This window comes from Salvelinus namaycush, chromosome 5 (genome assembly GCF_016432855.1).
Source record: "Salvelinus namaycush isolate Seneca chromosome 5, SaNama_1.0, whole genome shotgun sequence".
NCBI classification, from domain to species: Eukaryota; Metazoa; Chordata; class Actinopteri; order Salmoniformes; family Salmonidae; genus Salvelinus; species Salvelinus namaycush.
The window spans coordinates 29,596,066-29,619,890 of NC_052311.1; the positions used below are offsets into that span (position 1 = coordinate 29,596,066).

Genomic DNA, 23,825 nt, shown 5'->3' on the forward strand with positions numbered 1-23,825 from the left:
GTCACAACAGGACGTGCTATGATAGTCAGAAAATAATTGTATTATTTTTCTGTCCTGAAACATTGCATTTCGTTATGGATCATCATGAGTTGGTCATCTGATCGTTAGGATTGTGTTTTTTCATTGAGGATTGTGCTTACTTTTCTGTCTAACGATGGGAGGAGGAGGACAAAGGCGCAGATGGGAGTACTGGTGGGTTGCTGTGCGTTTCTCTCTGCTGCTGTGCTTCGGAGAGCAGGTTTCAGCACAGATAAGGTACTCTATTCCAGAGGAGGTGAAAGAGGGATCTGTTGTTGGAAATGTTGCTAAGGATTTGGGTCTCGACGTCAGTACTTTGGTGGAGAGACGGTTTCGTATCGTTTCTGGATCTAAAGACGCTCTTTTCCACGTAAATCAGAACAATGGCGTCTTGTATGTTCATAAGAAAATCGACAGAGAGGAGCTCTGTGATGGCAATATTGCATGTTTGATAAACCTGAAAATGGTTGTTGAAAACCCTTTAGAAATTCATTATGTAGGTGTCGAAATCACCGACGTCAATGACCACTCTCCTATTTTCCCTGGTAATGAGCAGTATTTGGAAATAGCGGAACACACCATGCTAGGGACGCGCTTCCAAATCCAGGCTGCATGGGATCCAGATATAGCGTTAAACTCTGTCCGTTTGTATAAATTAAGTCAGAACGATCATTTTGAAATTGAGATTAGAGACGATGAAGACAAAATACCTTTCTTAGTCTTGAAAAAAGCTTTGGATAGAGAGCTCAAAACCAAACACAGATTACTTGTTACTGCAGTTGATGGAGGTCGTCCACCAAGATCAGGGACTGTCAACGTCACTATTAATGTGCTTGATTCGAATGATAACCGTCCTGTTTGTAGTCAAGACACCTATTCAGTGAGACTACAGGAAAATGCCGCACTTGGTACTGTGGTTGTTAGGGTAAATGCCACTGATCTAGATGAGGGTTCAAACGGTGAGTTGGAGTACACTTTAGGCAGAAACCTAAAGCGTAAAGTATACGATATTTTTGAACTGGATAGCCTAACAGGAGAAATTAAAGTTAAAGGTGAGGTGGACTTCGAGGACACAGAAGTTTATAAACTAGATGTACAGGCTTCAGACAAAGGACAACCTCCCTTAACTGTGGAATGCAGAGCAATTATAAAGATAATTGATGTTAATGATAACCAACCAGAAGTAGAAGTGACATCGCTGTCCAATGTCGTTTCAGAAGATTCAAAACCAGGAACAGTTATTTCGCTAATTAGTGTGACAGATAAAGACTCAGGTATCAATGGTAAAGTTTTGTGCAGCATCTCCAACAATGTACCGTTTGAGTTAAAACCGTCATATGAAGATAATATGTATTCCTTAGTGACCAAACAGCGTTTAGATCGAGAGCTAGTGTCTGGTTATGACATCACAATAACAGCCACTGACTGTGGTCAGCCTCCTCTGTCCACATTCAAAACTCTGAGCATCCAGATATCAGATGTGAACGATAACAGTCCAGAATTCTCCCAAAACCCCCTTCAGCTGTACTTAGTGGAAAATAACGCTCCCGGTGCATCTATATTCTCTGTGAGCGCCACTGATGAAGACTTACATGAAAATGCTGCGATTTCATATCACATAGTTCGAGGTGAAGGAACACAAAATGATATGGCATCTTTCCTCAATATCAATGCTGACAATGGAGATATTGCCGCGCTAAAAAGCTTTAATTTCGAAACCCTCAAAACGTTCCAATTCCAAGTTGTAGCTACGGACTCTGGGACTCCGTCTCTAAGCAGAAACGTCACAATAAACGTGTTCATTCTGGATCAGAACGACAACGCTCCAGTGATCTTGTATCCAGTCAGCGCTAACGGTTCTGCTGAAGGTGTGGAGGAGATTCCCCGCAATGTGAACGCAGGCCATTTGGTGACTAAAGTGAGAGCCTATGACGCTGATATAGGATATAACGGCTGGTTATTATTTTCACTGCAGGAAGTTACTGACCACAGTCTCTTTGCTTTGGACCGCTATACGGGACAGATAAGGACACTACGGTCATTCACAGAGACAGACGAGGCTGAGCATAAACTGGTCATACTGGTAAAAGACAATGGGAACGTTTCACTGTCAGCAACAGCTACTGTGATTATCAACGTTGTGGAGCCCAAAGAGGCTTTTGCAGCTTCTGATGTTAAAAGTTCAGTAAAAGACGAAGAGGAGAACAGCGTTACATTTTATTTGATCATTACTTTGGGGTCAGTTTCAACGCTTTTTCTCATCAGTATCATCGTGTTAATTGTAATGCAGTGCTCCAAACCCACAGACTATTCCTCCAAGTATTTACAAGATGCGAATAACGACGGGACACTGTGCCACAGCATCCAGTACAGATCCGGAGACAATCGGTACATGTTAGTTGGACCCAGAATGAGTATAGGTTCTACTATTGTCCCGGGAAGCAATGGGAATACTCTAGTGCTACCTGAACACAGGAGGAGAGCTACTGGAGAGGTAAGAACTGTTTCTAAGAATTTCAACATATGAAATATCCTGTATGTAAGTATCTTTTTGGTCATTCGATTATATATATTTTTCTAGTTCATTGCGATGACTTTAACGCGCTTAATAGAAGTGAGGTTGTTGAAGCGGTCGCTGTCCACTTCGGTGTTGCTGAATCACCAGCTCATTTGCTGTATTTATCTTCGCTTAAGTGTATAAGTCCATCTCTCTCTCCTATTTCTACATGTTCTCATTTCTTCATTGCTGCTACGTAGTTATGGCAACTGGAAAACAGACAACAACTACAATTTCATATGGTCATGGAAAACCGAATACCGAACCACATGGTGTCGGTGTAGTACTAGGAGACTGTTTTTATAGGTCAGGCCCTGCCCTTCTCTGCGCTGTTTTGTTCCACACAGACGATAGCAGTGCGGACATACGAGCAGGACGTGTTCTGTTGGACAGATAATTGCTGTGTTCGTTTTTAGTGCTGAGGCATTGAATCGGTATGGATCATCATGAGTTGGTCATCTGATCGTTAGGATTGTGTTTTTTCATTGGGGATTGTGCTTACTTTTCTGTGTAACGATGGGAGATGGAAGACAAAGGCGCAGATGGGAGTACTGGTGGGTTGCTGTGCGTTTCTCTCTGCTGCTGTGCTTCGGAGAGCAGGTTTCAGCACAGATAAGGTACTCTATTCCAGAGGAGGTGAAAGAGGGATCTGTTGTTGGAAATGTTGCTAAGGATTTGGGTCTTGACGTCAGTACTTTGGTGGAGAGACGGTTTCGTATCGTTTCTGGATCTAAGGACGCTCTTTTCCACGTAAATCAGAACAATGGCGTCTTGTATGTTCATAAAAACATGGACCGAGAGGAGCTCTGTGGTGGCAATGGCGCTTGCTTGATGGACCTGAAAATGGTTGTTGAAAATCCTCTAGAAATTCACTATATCGGGGTAGAAATAACGGATGTTAATGACCACTCGCCCAGTTTTGCTGAAAAAGACGTACAGTTGCAAATAGCTGAGAATACCCTCATGGGGGCACGCTTTGAACTCCAGACAGCGCGTGATTTAGACATTGAAATCAATGCTGTCCGTGTGTACAGGTTGAGCCAGAATGATCATTTTGATTTAGAAGTGAAAGACAATGGGGAGGAGGATAAACTTCTGTTTTTAGTTTTAAGTAAGCCACTTGACAGAGAGCAAAATTGCAAGCATGAATTATTGTTGACTGCAGTCGATGGAGGTAATCCACCGAAGTCAGGTTTACTTAATGTAACTGTCATAGTTCTGGACACCAATGATAATCGACCTGTTTTTAATCAAGACATATATTCCGTTTCTTTAAAGGAGAATTCCCCAATTGGCACAATTGTTACCGCTGTTAATGCGTCTGATGCTGATGCCGGTTTAAATGGTGCGGTAGAATACTCTCTGGGAAGAGCAGTGAAACGTAAAGTATATGACATTTTCCAGTTGGACAGCGTTACTGGTGAGATTAAAGTGAAAGGTGAAGTTGACTTTGAGGAAAATGAGGTTTACCGATTAAATGTACAGGCGTCTGATAAAGGTCAGCCTCCTCTGACTGTTGACTGTAGAGTTATTATAAAGGTAGTAGATGTGAATGACAATAAACCAGAGATTGATGTAACATCCCTCTCCAATACAATAGGTGAAGATTCAAAACCAGGAACTGTTATTTCTCTAGTTAGTGTGACAGATAAAGATTCTGGGATTAATGGTAATGTCATATCTACAATAACAGACAACGTGCCATTTGAATTAAAACCTTCATTTAAGGACAATGTGTTTTCTATCGTCACAAAGGGACGTTTAGACAGAGAATTCGTGTCCCATTATGACATCACAATAACAGCCACTGACTGTGGTCAGCCTCCTCTGTCCACATTCAAAACTCTGAGCGTCCAGATATCAGATGTGAACGATAACAGTCCAGAATTCTCCCAAAACCCCTTTGAGCTGTACTTAGTGGAAAATAACGCTCCTGGTGCATCGATATTCTCTGTAAGCGCTTGTGATAAAGACTTGAATGAAAATGCTGCGATTTCATATCACATAGTAAGAGAAGGGACACAGAATGATATGGCATCTTTCCTGAATATAAATTCTGATAATGGAGATATCTCCGCGCTGAAAAGCTTTGACTTTGAAACTCTGAAAACATTCCAATTCCAAGTTGTAGCTACAGACTCTGGAACTCCGTTAAAAAGCAGCAACGTCACAGTTAACGTGTTCATTCTGGATCAGAACGACAACGCTCCAGTGATCTTGTATCCAGTCAGCGCCAACGGTTCCGCTGAAGGTGTGGAGGAGATTCCCCGCAATGTGAACGCAGACCATTTGGTGACTAAAGTGAGAGCCTATGACGCTGATATAGGATATAACGGCTGGTTATTATTTTCACTGCAGGAAGTTACTGACCACAGTCTCTTTGCTTTGGACCGCTATACGGGACAGATAATGACACTTCGGTCATTCACAGAGACAGACGAGGCTGAGCATAAACTGGTCATACTGGTAAAAGACAATGGGAACGTTTCACTCTCAGCAACAGCTACTGTGACTATCAACGTCGTGGAGCCCAAAGAGGCTTTTGCAGCTTCTGATGTTAAAAGTTCAGTAAAAGATGACGAGGAGGAGAACAGCGTTACATTTTATTTGATCATTACTTTGGGGTCAGTTTCAACGCTTTTTCTCATCAGTATCGTCGTGTTGATTGTAATGCAGTGCTCCAAACCCACAGACTATTCCTCCAAGTATTTACAAGATGTGAATAACGACGGGACACTGTGCCACAGCATCCAGTACAGATCCGGAGACAAACGGTACATGTTAGTTGGACCCAGAATGAGTATAGGTTCTACTATTGTCCCGGGCAGCAATGGGAATACTCTAGTGTTACAAGAACAGAGGAGCAGAGCTTCTGGAGAGGTAAGAGCGGTTTCTATGCATTTAATTTTGAACGAATATAGATTGTGATTTGAATGTCTCCAGTGCTTAAGTAAAGACTTTATGACTGACGATGAAGCAGTTGCTGTCCACCCCGATGATGCTGAATCGGTGCTTAACATCTTATTTGTGTCGTTGGCAGATATTCTCGTGTTTAACATTTTTTAAATATTGTTTAGATATGCTGATCTCTCTTTTTTGAATGTGTGACTTGCCGTAACCAGGTCCCAACAAGACTCATTGTTGTACGTGATTCTGTTGTTGTACGCCTTTTCTGTGCGTAATTAGAACTGAACTCTCTGATGCGGTAGCTGTCCACCCTTGCGCTGTTTAATTACAAGAGCATTGTTTGATTTGAATAGCGTAGTATCTACTTTCTCAGTCGTCTACATTCATGCTTCCCATGAACATATTAGTCTTGTTCCATGTCCCTTTACTTTCTCTCAACCTTGTCTCCACGAGTGTTAATGATATCTTGCTGGTACTTTTGCTGATGCTAATACAGTAATGTACAATCATTCTAGAGCCGTGTGTACTCGTGGCAAGCAGTAGTTCGGTCCGCATGGTGTCGGTGTCACACAAGGAGAATGACTGACTGTCTGGTGTTTAGTATATTAGGCCCTGCCCTTCTTTTGGTTGTTTTGTCCCCAAATGCAGAGAGAGCTGTGCGGACGTCACAACAGGACGTGCTATGATAGTCAGAGAATAATTGTATTATTTTTCTGTCCTGAAACATTGCATTTCGTTATGGATCATCATGAGTTGGTCATCTGATCGTTAGGATTGTGTTTTTTCATCGAGGATTGTGCTTACTTTTCTGTCTAACGATGGGAGGAGGAGGACAAAGGCGCAGATGGGAGTACTGGTGGGTTGCTGTGCGTTTCTCTCTGCTGCTGTGCTTCGGAGAGCAGGTTTCAGCACAGATAAGGTACTCTATTCCAGAGGAGGTGAAAGAGGGATCTGTTGTTGGAAATGTTGCTAAGGATTTGGGTCTTGACGTCAGTACTTTGGTGGAGAGACGGTTTCGTATCGTTTCTGAATCTGATGAAGCTCTTTTCCAGGCAAATCAGAACAATGGGGTCTTGTACGTTCGTAAGAATATCGATAGAGAGGAGCTATGTGATGTCAATGGCGTGTGTTCGATAGACTTAAAAGTCGTTGTTGAAAACCCCTTAGAGGTCCATTATGTGGGTATAGAAATAACGGATGTAAATGACCACTCGCCCAGTTTTGCTGAGAAATATCTACATTTAGACATAGCAGAAAATACCCCTCCTGGGACGCGCTTTGAACTCCAGACTGCACGTGATGCAGATGTAGGTTTGAATTCTGTGTGCATTTACAAGTTAAGTAGTAATGCTCATTTTGAATTGGAGTTAATTGATAATGGGGACGAAGACAAAGTTCCATTTTTAATCATAAGGAAAGCCATTGACAGAGAACAAAATGCAATGTATTCGTTCATTTTGACAGCTATAGATGGAGGCAACCCCCCAAGATCAGGTACTTTAAATGTCACAGTAACTATTCTTGATACAAACGACAATCGTCCAATTTGTGGGAAAGATCTTTACACTGTAACAATCCAGGAAAATGCACCCATTGGAACACCTGTATTAACCATAAAGGCCACTGATACAGATGAGGGACAAAATGGCGAAATTGAATATGCACTTGGTCGAAACATTAAGCGCAAAGTTCATGACACGTTTCATTTGAACAGTCTTACTGGTGAAATTCGTGTCATAGGTCCAGTAGACTTTGAAGAGAATGAGTTCTACAAACTAACAGTGCAAGCCTCTGATAAAGGACAACCCCCATTATCAGTTGACTGTAGAGTTGTCATCACGATAACGGATGTAAATGATAATAAACCAGAAATAGGGGTGACGTCGTTGTCTAACATGATATCTGAGGATTCGAAGCCTGGAACGGTCATATCTCTAATTAGTTTAACGGATAAAGACTCTGGTAACAACGGTAAAGTCCTACTGAAAATATCGGAGAATATCCCTTTTGAGTTAAAACCGTCATTTAAGGAGAATGTCTATTCCTTTGTCACAAAGGGGCGTTTAAATCGAGAACTTTTTTCCCATTATGACGTCACAATAACAGCTACTGATTTTGGTCAGCCTCCTCTGTCCACATCCAAAACTCTGAGCGTCCAGATATCAGATGTGAACGATAACAGTCCAGAATTCACCCAAAACCCCCTTGAGCTGTACTTAGTGGAAAATAACGCCCCTGGCAGAGCAATATTCTCTGTAAGCGCCTCTGATAAAGACTTAAATGAAAATGCTGCGATTTCATATCACATAGTTAGAGGTGAAGGGACACAAAATGATATGGCTTCTTTTCTGAACATCAATTCTGAAAACGGACATATTTCAGCTCTAAAAAGCTTTGACTTTGAAATCCTCAAAACTTTCCAATTCCAAGTTGTTGCTACAGACTCTGGAACTCCGCCGCTAAGCAGTAACGTCACAGTCAACGTGTACATTCTGGATCAGAACGACAACGCTCCAGTGATCTTATATCCAGTCAGCGCTAACGGTTCCGCTGAAGGTGTGGAGGAGATTCCCCGCAATGTGAACGCAGGCCATTTGGTGACTAAAGTGAGAGCCTATGACGCTGATATAGGATATAACGGCTGGTTATTATTTTCACTGCAGGAAGTTACTGACCACAGTCTCTTTGCTTTGGACCGCTATACAGGACAGATAAGGACACTTCGGTCATTCACAGAGACAGACGAGGCTGAGCATAAACTGGTCATACTGGTAAAAGACAATGGGAACGTTTCACTGTCAGCAACAGCTACTGTGATTATCAAGGTTGTGGAGCCCAAAGAGGCTTTTGCAGCTTCTGATGTTAAAAGTTCAGTAAAAGACGAAGAGGAGAACAGCGTTACATTTTATTTGATCATTACTTTGGGGTCAGTTTCAACGCTTTTTCTCATCAGTATCGTCGTGTTGATTGTAATGCAGTGCTCCAAACCCACAGACTATTCCTCCAAGTATTTACAAGATGCGAATAACGATGGGACATTGTGTCACAGCATCCAGTACAAATCCGGAGACAAACGGTACATGTTAGTTGGACCCAGAATGAGTATAGGTTCTACTATTGTCCCGGGCAGCAATGGGAATACTCTAGTGCTATCTGAACACAGAAGAGCTTCTGGAGAGGTAAGAGCTGTTTTAAGAGTTGCTCTTTCAAGCTTTTACAAGTATTATATAGTGTCTGTTTTTGTTCTGTTCTGTCCTACCTTATATCAGTAAAGATTAGTTATTTGTTGAAATGTCTCCCATGTTTATTGGAATGTGTTGTCCTTGCGTAATGGGAAGGTTATTTGAAAATATCCGAAAAAATAGCTGTCCACTGCAGTGGTGCTGAATTCTATTCGGGGGTTTTTACGTTGGTGAAGTCATCCACTACCGTTGCCTAAATATGTCTGTTCTTTTTGCCATATACACTTCGGTCTTAGCGAGGCAATACCATTGGTTTTTCGCATTCATCCTTTCGCATTGTTTAGCTGGTACTACAAGTATAAGTGGCAGTGTTTTTACATATCTTCACATGGAATCTCTTAACAGTTTAATCTTCATGTAGATGTGGTAACCAGAACCTAGGTACGCAGGGTGTCAGTGTAACACAAGGAGACTGACGTTGTGGTATTTTGTAGAATAGGCCTTGCCCCTCTCTGGGCTGTTTTTTTCGACGCATACAGAGAGAGTGGTGCGGACATCAGAACAAGACGTGCTATGCTGAACAGAGATGCTTTTGTATGGTTTTCTTGCTGAAGAATGTGTTTGAGTATGGATCATAACGAGTTGGCCGCCCGATCATAAGGATTGTCAATTTGGGGATCGTGTTTGGTTGTTTTTACAATGGGAGACGGAGGACAAAGGCGCAGATGGGAGTACTGCTGGGTTGTTCTGCGTTTCTCTTTGCTGCTCTGCTTGGGGGAGGTTTCAGCACAGATAAGGTACTCTATTCCAGAGGAGGTGAAAGAGGGGTCCGTTGTTGGAAATGTTGCTAAGGATTTGGGTCTTGACGTCAGTACTTTGGTGGAGAGACGGTTTCGTATCGTTTCTGGATCTAAGGACGCTCTTTTCCACGTAAATCAGAACAATGGCGTCTTGTATGTTCATGAAAATATCGACAGAGAGGAGCTCTGTGATGGCAATAATGCATGCTTGATAAACCTCAAATTCGCAGTTGAAAATCCCCTTGAAATACACTACGTCAGCGTAGAAATAACGGATATAAATGATCACTCTCCTATTTTCCCCGAAAAATATCAGTATCTAGAAATGCCAGAAAATACATTTCCAGGTGCGCGATTCGAACTCCAGACTGCGCGAGACGTAGACGTTGGACCCAATTCTGTTCGTTTGTATAAGTTAGGTCAAAATGCACATTTTGAACTACAGTTCATTGATAGTGGTGAAGGTGACAAAATACCATTTTTAATTTTGCAGAAGCCATTGGATAGAGAGCAAAACACCAAACATATGCTATTACTTACAGCGCTAGACGGAGGGAATCCACCTAAGTCAGGCACCTTGAATATCACTGTTACTGTTCTTGATGTAAATGACAACCGTCCCATCTGCACCCAAGACGAATACTCAGTAACATTGCCTGAGAACGCTCTAAATGGAACTATTGTCATCAGAGTAAACGCCACAGATGCTGACGATGGCCAAAATGGAGTAGTGGAATACACACTAGGCAGAACTATAAAGCGTAAAATACACGACATCTTTGAATTAGATCACGTAACTGGTGAAATTCAAGTCAAAGGCCAAGTGGATTTTGAAGAAAAGGAGGTTTACAGGTTAAATGTACAGGCGTCTGATAAGGGACAACCTCCAACAAGTGTGGATTGTAGAGTTATTATTAAAATAGGAGATGTTAATGATAACCAACCAGAAATAGATGTGACGTCCCTCTCGAACACGGTGTCGGAAGATTCTAAACCAGGAACTGTTATTTCTCTCATCAGTGTAACAGATAAAGATTCCGGGATTAATGGTAAAGTCATTGCTAGTATATCTGAAGACATGCCATTTGAATTAAAACCTTCATTTCAGGACAATGTGTATTCGATCGTCACAAAGGGGATCTTAGATCGAGAACTCGTGTCCCATTATGACATCACAATAACAGCCACTGACTGTGGTCAGCCTCCTCTGTCCACATTCAAATCTCTGAGCATCCAGATATCAGATGTGAACGATAACAGTCCAGAATTCTCCCAAAACCCCCTTCAGCTGTACTTAGTGGAAAATAACGCCCTGGGTGCATCCATATTCTCTGTGAGCGCCTCTGATAAAGACTTGAATGAAAATGCTGCCATTTCATATCACATAGTAAGAGAAGGGACACAGAATGATATGGCATCTTTTCTGAATATCAATTCTGATAATGGAGATATTTCCGCGCTCAAAAGCTTTAACTTCGAAATCCTCAAAACGTTCCAATTCCAAGTTGTAGCTACAGACTCTGGAAATCCGCCGCTAAGCAGTAACGTCACAGTCAACGTGTACATTCTGGATCAGAACGACAACACTCCAGTGATCTTATATCCAGTCAGCGCTAACGGTTCCGCTGAAGGTGTGGAGGAGATTCCCCGCAATGTGAACGCAGGCCATTTGGTGACTAAAGTGAGAGCCTATGACGCTGATATAGGATATAACGGCTGGTTATTATTTTCACTGCAGGAAGTTACTGACCACAGTCTCTTTGCTTTGGACCGCTATACAGGACAGATAAGGACACTTCGGTCATTCACAGAGACAGACGAGGCTGAGCATAAACTGGTCATACTGGTAAAAGACAATGGGAACGTTTCACTGTCGGCAACAGCTACTGTGATTATCAACGTTGTGGAGCCCAAAGAGGCTTTTGCAGCTTCTGATGTTAAAAGTTCAGTAAAAGACGAGGAGGAGAACAGCGCTACATTTTATTTGATCATTACTTTGGGGTCAGTTTCAACGCTTTTTCTCATCAGCATCATCGTGTTGATTGTAATGCAGTGCTCCAAACCCACAGACTATTCCTCCAAGTATTTACAAGATGTGAATAACGACGGGACACTGTGCCACAGCATCCAGTACAGATCCGGAGACAATCGGTACATGTTAGTTGGACCCAGAATGAGTATAGGTTCTACTATTGTCCCGGGAAGCAATGGAAATACTCTAGTGATACCTGAACACGGGAGCAGAGCTTCTGGAGAGGTAAGAACTATACGTTTAGTTACTGCATAGCTCTTCTGTTTGTAAGTTCCGAATGAGTTACATTATATTTTAGTCTGTCTAATATGTTGCTTTGGTCGGAGTATGGTTGTGGCATTAACAACCGTACTCTCATAGGGTTTCTCGTCACTGCTTTGTAAGTGATCGCTGTCCACGACAGTGGTTCTGAAACACTGTACAGTTCAACCTGCTGTTTGAGTGGTTGCGATTGTTGTGCACACGGTGTCGCCGCTCTTCAGTGTTAGAAACATGCATTTGGTTTAAATCCCTCCCTCTCTTTGTCCTGTTGGCTCATTGAAAATCATATGAATTTAGTGAAACGGGCACTGGCTTTCTGGAACGGAGAATACCATCCACATGAAAGGTTTCTTGGATATTTTTGGTGGATAACCTTGTCATCTTGATTTTTTCTGGATAAAGCGGATTGTAATGGTTCCAAAATAACAGGACTTGTCAAAATGGTAGACGGACAGAGAAGAGTGGCGCCTCTCCGGGCGATGCTGTTGTTTGTATTTTCGTTGTGCTTTTGCCGTGGAGCTTATTGTCAAGTACGCTATTCTATCGCGGAGGAGTCGAAAGAAGGTACTTATGTGGGAGACATATCAAAGGATTTGGGGTTCAGTGTGGATAAACTGACGGAACGAAGGTTTCGGATTGTATCTGGCTCCAAGGAAGGTTTTTTGCAGATAAACCAAGACAATGGCGTGTTGTATGTGGACAGAAACATTGACAGGGAGGAGCTGTGTGAGAAAAGCATTGTGTGCTTGATAAACCTAAAAACCGTGGCCGAGAATCCGTTGGAAATACATTATGTTGAGGTAGAAATAACAGATATTAATGATCATTCTCCTAAATTCCCGGAAAAGGTTAAACATTTGGAAATATCCGAGAGCGTTATGCTCCAGGGGACGCGCTTTCCTCTGGACGCTGCGCGTGACCCTGATGTTGGAGCGAACAGTCTCCGTAAGTACACTCTCAGTACAAACGAGAACTTTGAGTTAGATGTTAAAACTCGCGGCGAGGATAAAATCCCCTTATTGATATTGAAAAAGCCGCTAGACAGAGAGCAGAAGTCTGAAATATCGTTAACTTTGACTGCGTATGACGGGGGTAAACCAGAGAGATCTGGCTCTGTCAATATAACCGTAAAAGTTATCGATATGAATGATAATATTCCCGTTTTCGACCGACAGGTGTATACATTAACATTAGATGAAAATGCTCCCTTAGGCACTTCTGTTCTGAGGCTGCACGCCACGGATCTAGATGATGGCGCAAACGGACAGGTTATATACACATTTGATAACAGTCTTAAAAACAGAGCTTTCGATTTATTCGAGATAGATGCGGTTACAGGGGAAATTACAATCAAGGGATTAGTAGACTTTGAAGAGCAGAGTGTTTACGAAATTGACGTGCAGGCATCTGACAAGGGCCATGTTACATTGACTGGTCACTGCAGTGTCGTTATCAACGTGAAAGATGTAAATGACAACGCACCTGAGATGGACGTAACGTCTCTGTCAGGTCAAATCCCCGAGGACGCACGACCCGGTACAGCTGTAGCTCTAATCAGTGTGTCTGACATGGACTCTGGTGAAAACGGCTTGGTTATATGTACAATATCGGACAACATCCCTTTCGAATTAAAACCGTCTTTTCAGAAAAATATGTATTCTTTGATTACTAAAAGTGGATTGGACAGAGAGTCGGAGCCTATGTACACAGTGACTATAACTGCTACGGATAAAGGAGAGCCATCATTGTCTTCCCACAAAACTATCACGGTCCATATCTCAGACGTCAACGACAACAGTCCTGTCTTTTCCCAGAGTCCATATACTTTCTATGTACCAGAAAACAATGCTCCAGGCGAGTCGTTGTTTTCATTGAGTACATTAGATAGAGATCAGGATGCCAACGCTCGTGCGTCTTATCATATTTGGAAAGGCGATGGTGACACTCCTATTGTATCCTACCTAAATATGAATTCTGATGGTAACATTTACGCGCTAAAAAGCTTTGACTTTGAAACTACCAAAACATTCCATTTCCAAGTTGTAGCTACAGACTCTGGAACTCCGTCACTAAGCAGTAACGTCACAGTCAACGTGTTCATTCTGGATCAGAACGACAACGCTCCAGTGATCTTGTATCCAGTCAGCGCTAACGGTTCTGCTGAAGGTGTGGAGGAGATTCCCCGCAATGTGAACGCAGGCCATTTGGTGACTAAAGTGAGAGCCTATGACGCTGATATAGGATATAACGGCTGGTTATTATTTTCACTGCAGGAAGTTACTGACCACAGTCTCTTTGCTTTGGACCGCTATACAGGACAGATAAGGACACTACGGTCATTCACAGAGACAGACGAGGCTGAGCATAAACTGGTCATACTGGTAAAAGACAATGGGAACGTTTCACTGTCAGCAACAGCTACTGTGATTATCAAGGTTGTGGAGCCCAAAGAGGCTTTTGCAGCTTCTGATGTTAAAAGCGAAGTAAAATACGAAGAGGAGAACAGCGTTACATTTTATTTGATCATTACTTTGGGTTCAGTTTCAACGCTTTTTCTCATCAGTATCGTCGTGTTGATTGTAATGCAGTGCTCCAAACCCACAGACTATTCCTCCAAGTATTTACAAGATGTGAATAACGACGGGACACTGTGCCACAGCATCCAGTACAGATCCGGAGACAATCGGTACATGTTAGTTGGACCCAGAATGAGTATAGGTTCTACTATAGTCCCGGGAAGCAATGGAAATACTCTAGTGATACCTGAAAACAGGAGCAGAGCTTCTGGAGAGGTAAGACATTAAATACGTTTCTATAATTACTAACAGTTAGCTGGTGCTGTCCCTGACATTGGAAACTGCCGATAATATTATTTCATGGTGTATAAATGTGTCAGATGATATGTTGTTTAGTAAAAGGGTAAGTATATTGGATGAAACATGATCTCATAACATCGCTTCATCGCAGTAGCTTGCCGGCTCTTTCGCAGCCACATGCTTTCAGTGCTGTTCGCTGTCCACGGCTGTGGTGTTGAAACGCTATTTTGTTCAATGGCTGTTTGTCTGGTGAAGTTCTGCCAACATGTGATTGTGGTGTACATGCACCTCAAGTAGCTATCCTCTTTATTTAAACAAATATTCCTCAATCTTTATTTCTGTCTAGGTGGGACACTTGTTGAATACGTCAGTAAATGGTGTCCCTGGCTATGCATCATGATATGTAGATCCCAGTTAACTGTATCCTTACTTTCTTAATCCACACAACTTCTTGAGTAAGATTTTCTGTTCGATATTTACTGTGACAAAATACCATGAATAATCTTAAATTATAGTGTAATGTGAGGTATAATCACATGGTGTCAGTACACAACTATAATAACGCTCCTGGTAGACATCCTCTCGTCATACTTTTGAGTCCACCCCCTTGATGGTTTCGTATCTTATTCAGTCGCTGGAGGAGCACAGGCGTGATCTTCATGGGGAGAATACAATCTCAAATGTACATTCTGAAAACACCATTGGATAATGAGCTTTGGTCATATTTGTTTATGTATTGGATAGACAATTGTCACCAATGAAGGAATAGTGGAAGTGCTGTGGATTATTGTTATTGATCTTGAAAACATGGAACAAAGAGGATGCGGGGCATGGCGGGAGCGACGGCAGTGGGTTGTGTTCATGGTTGCTTTGGTTCTCTTTTGGAGCGGAGCTTCTGCTCAGATAAGATACTCCATCTCTGAAGAGCTCAAGGAAGGAACTGTCGTGGGGAATGTAGCTAAGGATTTGGGAATAGAGCTGAGCACATTGAAGGATAGGGGATTTCGAATCGTATCTGGCTCGACTGATCCCCTTTTTCAGGTAAACCAGAATGACGGCATCTTGTATATGAACCGAAAAATAGACAGAGAGGAAGTGTGTGAACGGAGCAGCGTTTGTTTAATCAATCTGAAAACCGTTCTAGAGAACCCGCTGGAGATCCATTATGTCGCGGTGGAGGTGTTAGATGTTAACGACCATTCCCCCAGCTTTCCCGAGACAGAGAAACGGTTGGAGATTTCAGAATCTGCGTTACCGGGAGCGCGATTTCAGCTGCCAGCTGCGCGCGACTGGGATGGTGGCCAATTCTCTGTTCAACAATATAAATTCAGTCATAGTGAACATTTCCGTGTCGAGGTCAAAGACCGAGGTAAAGATGGTAAGATGCCGTTTTTGATTTTACAAAAGCAACTAGATAGAGAAACAGTAAAGAGCCACAAACTCCTCCTCACTGCCATTGATGGTGGAAATCCCCCGAGATCTGGAACTATTGAAATAACTGTCGAGGTATTAGATGTTAATGACAACACACCTCTATTCACTAAAAATGTTTACTCTGTAATGTTAAATGAAAACTCTCCCGTAGGCACAACTGTTATTCAGGTCAACGCCACTGATTTAGATGACGGTGTCAACGGACATGTAATATACTTATTCGGTAATGACGTGAATAGCAAAATACAGAAACTTTTTGATTTAGATGCCGAAACTGGTAAAATAACGGTTCGAGGTCAAATCGATTTTGAGATACAAGATAGCTATGAGATTGACATACAAGCGTCCGATCAAGGAGTTGCTCCACTAACAACAGACAAAAGTGTGATCATAAAGATAGTTGACGTTAACGACAATGAACCCGAGATAGAAGTGACATCCTTTTCCAACGCCATTCCCGAGGATTGTAGACCCGGAACTACTGTCGCATTAATCAGTGTTAATGATATGGACTCTGGTCTCAATGGGAAAGTGATCTGCTCTATAAATGGCGAGGACGTCCCTTTTAAACTAATGCCGTCTTTACAGGACAACATATATTCTGTAGTCACCAAGTCACCACTGGATAGAGAGAAACAGGCTCATTATGACGTTATAATTTTAGCTAAAGACGCAGGCCAGCCTTCCTTGACATCTGTAAAGACTATTATTATTGTTGTATCAGATGTAAATGATAACAGTCCAGAGTTTTCACTGAGTCCTTATACTTTCTATGTCGTTGAGAATAACGACCCAGGAGGCTCAGTATTTTCAGTGAGTGCCTCAGATCGCGACATAAATGAAAACGCACTGATTTCATATCATATTCTGAGAGGCAGCGACGATGAGAAAAAATGGGCATATTTTCTTAATATTAATTCTGAAAATGGGAACATATTGGCTCTAAAAAGCTTTGACTTTGAAACCTTAAAAATGTTCCAATTCCAAGTTGTAGCTACAGACTCTGGAACTCCGTCACAAAGCAGTAACGTCACAGTCAACGTGTTCATTCTGGATCAAAACGACAACGCTCCAGTGATCTTGTATCCAGTCAGCGCTAACGGTTCTGCTGAAGGTGTGGAGGAGATTCCCCGCAATGTGAACGCAGGCCATTTGGTGACTAAAGTGAGAGCTTATGACGCTGATATAGGATATAACGGCTGGTTATTATTTTCGCTGCAGGAAGTTACTGACCACAGTCTCTTTGCTTTGGACCGCTATACTGGACAAATAAGGACACTTCGGTCATTCACAGAGACAGACGAGGCTGAGCATAAACTGGTCATACTGGTAAAAGACAATGGGAACGTTTCACTGTCAGCAACAGCTACTGTGATTATCAAGGTTGTGGAGCCCAAAGAGGCTTTTGCTGCTTCTGATGTTAAAAGTTCAGTAAAAGATGACGAGGAGGAGAACAGCGTTACATTTTATTTGATCATTACTTTGGGGTCAGTTTCAACGCTTTTTCTCATCAGCATCATCGTGTTGATTGTAATGCAGTGCTCCAAACCCACAGACTATTCCTCCAAGTATTTACAAGATACGAATAACGACGGGACACTGTGCCACAGCATCCAGTACAGATCCGGAGACAATCGGTACATGTTAGTTGGACCCAGAATGAGTATAGGTTCTACTATTGTCCCGGGCAGCAATGGGAATACTGTAGTTCTTCCCGAACACAGGATGAGAGCTTCTGGAGAGGTGAGGAGATTGCCAAGTTATTATTCAAGTTACACATCGTGTATTGTCCTCATAAACTACGTAGCCTGTAATGTACAGTGCATACATTCATTGTCTCAATACAAGCATATGAACGTGGGTATTTTGGAACTTGCTTTGCTATTTAGGGGTTTGTTCAGGTGTTTTCCTTTTAGTTCTGTTATCCACAACAGTTTGAAGGGAATTGTATTGCATTCGTTTTTTGTAGTTCTCTAAGTGTCCTTTTAATACCACCAATTTGTTACAGGGAATGATGTGTGGGGCATCCTAAATCAATTGAAGTGTAACTCAAAGTTGCATCGCCTTAGAGTTGTGTGTTTCTGCAATGCAGAGTAATGCAGTCGTGATGTGTCGCTGTCCATTTGCGTGGTGCGGAAGCGCTGTTGTTCTGCGGCTCTTCAAAAGAAAATATAACAGAAACTATGCCATGTGCTTTATTTTATATTTTTGCAAATCTCTATCAGTTGCTGGTAGATACTATCAGCCTCTATTAGCCTACACAAAAACCCGACACTCAATTTAAATTAATGATTGTTTGTCTCTGCATGTTTATGCCTAAACTGTTACTAGTGCTGGAGTAGCCAATGTGCTGTGCACCACCATACAATGTGTGGTAGAATCGCACGGTGTCAGTGCTTTAACTAGAATTATGCACTTGAAAGAAATCTCCACGTCATACCTTTGATTCCTCCCCTTGGTTGGTTTGTAATTTCGCTTTTAGCAGACATCAGTCGTGAGCTATGAGGAGAGATTTAGAACACAATTGAATACAACTAAAAAAAAAAGTCGTTGATAATAGAGTCGTACTGTGGCGTGCTGTGGATTTTATGTTGGATTAAAGATTATACTACAGTCCCGGGCAGCAATGGGAACACTCTAGCACTCACATTGCTGCCCGAACACATTAGCAGAGCTTCTGGAGAGGTAAGAACTATACGTGTTGTAGCTGCTTAGCACTTTATTGTCCTGTTCGGTTTGTAAATCCCGTCTGAACTGCATTTTATTTGAGAAGGTCTAATATGTTGTTTCGGACGGAGTGTGGTTGTGGCACTTACAACCCTACTCCTCTCACAGGTGGCATTACCAACCGAGGTAAAGTTGGTTTTATATTCACACATTCGGACATTCAACAGACATTCACCAGACATTCATCAGACATTCACCAGACATTCATCAGACATTCATCAGACATTCACCAGACATTCACCAGACATTCATCAGACATTCAACAGACATTCACCAGACATTCACCAGACATTCACCAGACATTCATCAGACATTCATCAGACATTCACCAGACATTCATCAGACATTCAACAGACATTCGCCAAAATCCATTTAAAATGGTAAAAATCAATAACTAATTCATTGATTGTCACAGAAACATAAAAATAGATATGGTTTACTCTATAAATGTCTAGCATTTACAACCTTTGTTTTTAATAAAATATCCAGTTTTAATTTGATGGAGATACATACAATCTAAAATATGCCATTAAAAGCGGTATAAATCAATAACTAATTCACTGTTTGTCACAGAGGCATCAAACTAGGTATGATTTATTCTATAAATGTCTAACATACTTTTCTAACCTTTGTTTTGAGTAAAAATCCCAGTTTTGATTTGATAGAAATACATAAAATCTATAAGATGCCAATTAAAGCGGTATAAATCAATAACTAATTCACCGTTTGTCACAGAAACTTCAAACTAGGTATGATATAAAGGTCTAGTATACTTTTACAACCTTTGTTTTGAGGAAAAATTCCAGTTTTGACTTGATAGAAATAAAATCATAAAATCTATAGACTGCCATTACTGTAATGTTTGATATTAGAACATTGATGTCTGATACCTTTTTTTTCAACACATACGTTTTTTGCAAATGTATGCCTTTTTTACTATGTGATTTATATTGCCTGAATACTCAACGATGATTAACACCTCAATTATGTGTGCTTCTGTCAGGGTTGTGGTCAAATGCATATCATTTCAAGTCAATTGTCACGCCCTGGCCTTAGTATTCTTTGTTTTCTTTATGTTTTTTAGTTAGGTCAGGGTGTGACATGGGGAATGTATGTGTTTTGTAATGTCTAGGGGTGTTGTATGTGTATGGGGCAGAGTAGAGTAATGTTGTCTAGTTATGTCTATGGCTGCCTAGATTGGTTCTCAATCAGAGACAGCTGTCATTCATTGTCTCTGATTGGGAGCCATATTTAAGGCAGCCATAGGCAGTAGGCTTTTGTGGGGTGTTGTCTATGTCTATGTTCTATGTTGCATGTGTGCACTTAGTTCTGTTTAGCTTCACGATCGTTTGTTTTGTTCATTTTGTAAGTGGTTGTTTTTTCCTTCATTAAAGAAGATGTATTTTTCACGCGCTGCGCCTTGGTCCTCTCTTTCTCAAGAAGACGATCGTGACAGAACTACCCACCAACCATGGATCAAGCAGCGTGTGAGGAACCAGCAACAGGGGGAAAAAAACCAGGACTCGTGGACATGGGAGGATGTTTTGGACGGAAAGGGTTGCTACACATGGGAGGAGATCCTGGCTGGAAGAGATCGCCTCCCATGGGAACAGCTGGAGGCGATTAGGAGAGCAGAGGCAACCGGAGAGAGGAACCGGAGTTATGAGGGTACGCGACTAGCAAGGAAGCCTGTAAGTAAACCCCAAAAATTTCTTGGGGGGGGGCTTAAAGGGAGAGTGGCGAAGTCAGGTAGGAGACCTGCGCCTACTCCCTGTACTTACCGTGGAGAGCGAGAGTACGGGCAGACACCGTGTTACGCAGTAGAGCGCATGGTGTCTCCTGTACGTGTGCATAGCCCGGTGCGGGTTATTCCACCTCCCCGCACTGGCAGGGCTAGATTGAGTATTGAGCCGGATGTCATGAAGCCGGCCCTACTTAACTGGCCACCAGTACGTCTCCTCGGGCCGGCTTACATGGCACCAGCCTTACGCATGGTGTCCCCGGTTCGCCTACATAGCCCGGTGCGGGTTATTCCACCTCCCCGCACTGGTCGGGCAACGGGGAGCATACAACCAGGTAAGGTTGGGCAGGCTCAGTGCTCAAGGGAGCCAGTACGTCTGCACGGTCCGGTATTTCCGGCGCCACCTCCCCGCTCCAGCCCAGTACCACCAGTGCCTACACCACGCACCAGGCTTCCAGTGCGTCTCCAGAGCCCTGTTCCTCCTCCACGCACTCTCCCTGTGGTGCGTGTATCCAGCCCAGTGCCTCCAGTTCCGGCACCACGCACCAAGCCTCATGTGCGTCTCCAGAGCCCTGTACGCACTGATCCTTCTCCCCGTACTCGCCCTGATGTGCGTGCCCTCAGCCCGGTACCACCAGTGCCGGTACCACGCACCAGGCCTATAGTACGCTTTGAGAGTCCAGTGTGCCCTGTTGTTCCCCGCACTAGCCTGAAGGTGCGTGTCTTTAGCCCGGTACCTCCAGTTCCGGTACCACGCACCAGGCCTACAGTGCGTCTCAGCCGGCCAGAATCTGCCGTCTGCCCAGCGGCGCCTGAACGGCCCGTCTGCCCAACGGCGCCTGAACTGCCCGTCTGCCAAAAGGCGCCTGAACTGCCCGTCTGCCCAACGCCGTCTGAACTGTCCGTCTGCCAAGCGCCGCATGAACTGCCCGTCTGTACTGAGCCTTCAAAGCCGCCCGTCTGCCATGAGCCTGCAAAGCCGCCCGTCTGCCATGAGCCTTCAGAGCCGTCCGCCAGACAGGAGCCGCTAGAGCCTTCCGCCAGACAGGAGCCGCTAGAGCCTTCCGCCAGACAGGAGCAGCCAAAGCCTTCCGCCAGACAGGATCAGCCAAAGCCTTCCGCCAGACAGGATCAGCCAGAGCCTTCCGCCAGACAGGATCAGCCAGAGCCTTCCGCCAGACAGGATCAGCCAGAGCCTTCCGCCAGACAGGATCAGCCAGAGCCTTCCGCCAGCCATGACCAGCCAGAGTCGTCAGCGAGCCATGACCAGCCAGAGCCGTCAGCGAGCCATGACCAGCCAGAGCCGTCATCCAGCCATGACCAGCCAGAGCCGTCATCCAGCCATGACCAGCCAGAGCCGTCATCCAGCCATGACCAGCCAGAGCCGTCATCCAGCCATGACCAGCCAGAGCCGTCATCCAGCCATGACCAGCCAGAGCCGTCATCCAGCCATGACCAGCCAGAGCCGTCATCCAGCCAGGATCCGCCAGAGCCAGCCAGCCAGGATCCGCCAGAGCCAGCCAGCCAGGATCCGCCAGAGCCAGCCAGCCAGGATCAGCCAGCCAGCCAGGATCCGCCAGCCAGCCAGGATCCGCCAGCCAGCCAGGATCCGCCAGCCAGTCCGGAGCTGCCCCTTAGTCCGGTGCTGCCCCTTAGTCCGGTGGGGTTAATTTGAAGGGTGGCCATTTGGAGGAGGCTACCAAAGCGGGTATTGACAATGGTGGAGTGGGGGCCACGTCCCGCACCCGAGCCGCCGCCATGATGGGGCCCACCCCGTACCCTCCCCTTTCTATTTCAGGTTGTGTGGTCGGAGTCCGCACCTTTGGGGGGGGGGGGGGGGGTACTGTCACGCCCTGGCCTTAGTATTCTTTGTTTTCTTTATGTTTTTTAGTTAGGTCAGGGTGTGACATGGGGAATGTATGTGTTTTGTAATGTCTAGGGGTGTTGTATGTGTATGGGGCAGAGTAGAGTAATGTTGTCTAGTTATGTCTATGGCTGCCTAGATTGGTTCTCAATCAGAGACAGCTGTCATTCATTGTCTCTGATTGGGAGCCATATTTAAGGCAGCCATAGGCAGTAGGCTTTTGTGGGGTGTTGTCTATGTTCTATGTTCTATGTTGCATGTGTGCACTTAGTTCTGTTTAGCTTCACGATCGTTTGTTTTGCTCATTTTGTAAGTGGTTGTTTTTTCCTTCATTAAAGAAGATGTATTTTTCACGCGCTGCGCCTTGGTCCTCTCTGTCTCAAGAAGACGATCGTGACATCAATTTAGCAATTGAACAAAAATCCAATTCAATTTAAAAATGTTCCGAATTGCAAAAGCATGTAACATAATTTGGGTATTCCAGAACTGTAATTTACATGTAAATAAACATAACCCTGTTTAATGTTTTTAATACTGCAGATAGAATGCTCTGTGGGCCAGAGATGGTACCAATCAGCTTGTCTGGGGATGACAAAGAAGGACTTGAACAAAGCCAAAATAGAAAATGATTGGAAGGGGCCTCTTTGCTGTTAAATAAGAGAGGTATAAATAAATGACTGTTGTGCCTTGTAACTACTTTAAAATGTGGAACTGTTGCACTAAAAATGCAAACATTGATTTGGCATACACTTTAAGATTGTAAACATTGTCTAACTTCAAATAGAACAAATTGCACTTGAAATGAACATTTCTTTAAAGTTATTGCAAATAAATCCTTATTTTTACTTTTTTCTGCGACAATCACTGAATTAGTTATTGATTTCTTCATCTTTGAATGCAATATTTGAGATTTTATGTATTTCTATCAAGTCAAATGTCACGATCGTCTTGATAAGAGAGAGAGGACCAAGGCGCAGCGCGTGAAAAATACATCTTCTTTTAATAACCTCTTATGGCTGCAAGCCCGAGGTCGGTACACCTATGACAACATCCCCCCCCCCCCCCCCCCCCCCCACACTGATTAGCATCGCTAGCATAGCGTCACAATTAAATAGTAGCATCTAAATATCATTAAATCACAAGTCCAAGACACCAAATGAAAGATACAGATCTTGTGAATAAAGCCACCATTTCAGATTTTTAAAATGTTTTACAGGGAAGACAAAATATGTAAATCTATTAGCTAACCACGTTAGCAAAAGACACCATTTTTCTTTGTCCACCATTTTTTCTCTCCACCAGTAGCTATCACCAATTCGGCCAAATAAAGATATTGATAGCCACTAACCAAGAAAAAACCTCATCAGATGACAGTCTGATAACATATTTATTGTATAGGATAGGTTTTGTTAGAAAAATGTGCATATTTCAGGTATAAATCATAGTTTACAATTGCACCCACCATCACAACTCGACTAGAATAAAT

General features: G+C 43.3%; 5 protein-coding genes and 1 pseudogene across 5 annotated transcripts; all 6 read left to right on the forward strand.

The window, feature by feature from the left end:
- Positions 1-154: 154 nt before the first annotated feature.
- LOC120047025 (protocadherin alpha-3-like) lies at positions 155-2,545 on the forward strand. The gene has a single exon (XM_038992573.1). It carries the CDS (start codon positions 155-157, stop codon positions 2,543-2,545), a length of 2,391 nt encoding a protein of 796 aa, XP_038848501.1.
- A 546-nt stretch (positions 2,546-3,091) lies between these two features.
- LOC120047026 (protocadherin alpha-3-like) lies at positions 3,092-5,767 on the forward strand. Its single transcript, XM_038992574.1, has 2 exons — positions 3,092-5,455; positions 5,762-5,767. Exons 1-2 carry the CDS (start codon positions 3,092-3,094, stop codon positions 5,765-5,767), a joined length of 2,370 nt encoding a protein of 789 aa, XP_038848502.1.
- Positions 5,768-6,300: 533 nt separating this feature from the next.
- On the forward strand, positions 6,301-9,094 carry LOC120047027 (protocadherin alpha-7-like). Its single transcript, XM_038992575.1, has 2 exons — positions 6,301-8,661; positions 9,086-9,094. Exons 1-2 carry the CDS (start codon positions 6,301-6,303, stop codon positions 9,092-9,094), a joined length of 2,370 nt encoding a protein of 789 aa, XP_038848503.1.
- A 269-nt stretch (positions 9,095-9,363) lies between these two features.
- On the forward strand, positions 9,364-11,751 carry LOC120047028 (protocadherin alpha-8-like). Its single transcript, XM_038992576.1, has one exon. It carries the CDS (start codon positions 9,364-9,366, stop codon positions 11,749-11,751), a length of 2,388 nt encoding a protein of 795 aa, XP_038848504.1.
- Positions 11,752-11,804: 53 nt separating this feature from the next.
- Positions 11,805-14,870, forward strand: LOC120047029 (annotated as a pseudogene).
- Positions 14,871-15,380: 510 nt separating this feature from the next.
- LOC120047031 (protocadherin alpha-3-like) lies at positions 15,381-18,349 on the forward strand. Its single transcript, XM_038992577.1, has 2 exons — positions 15,381-17,766; positions 18,339-18,349. Exons 1-2 carry the CDS (start codon positions 15,381-15,383, stop codon positions 18,347-18,349), a joined length of 2,397 nt encoding a protein of 798 aa, XP_038848505.1.
- The last annotated feature ends 5,476 nt before the right edge of the window (positions 18,350-23,825 follow it).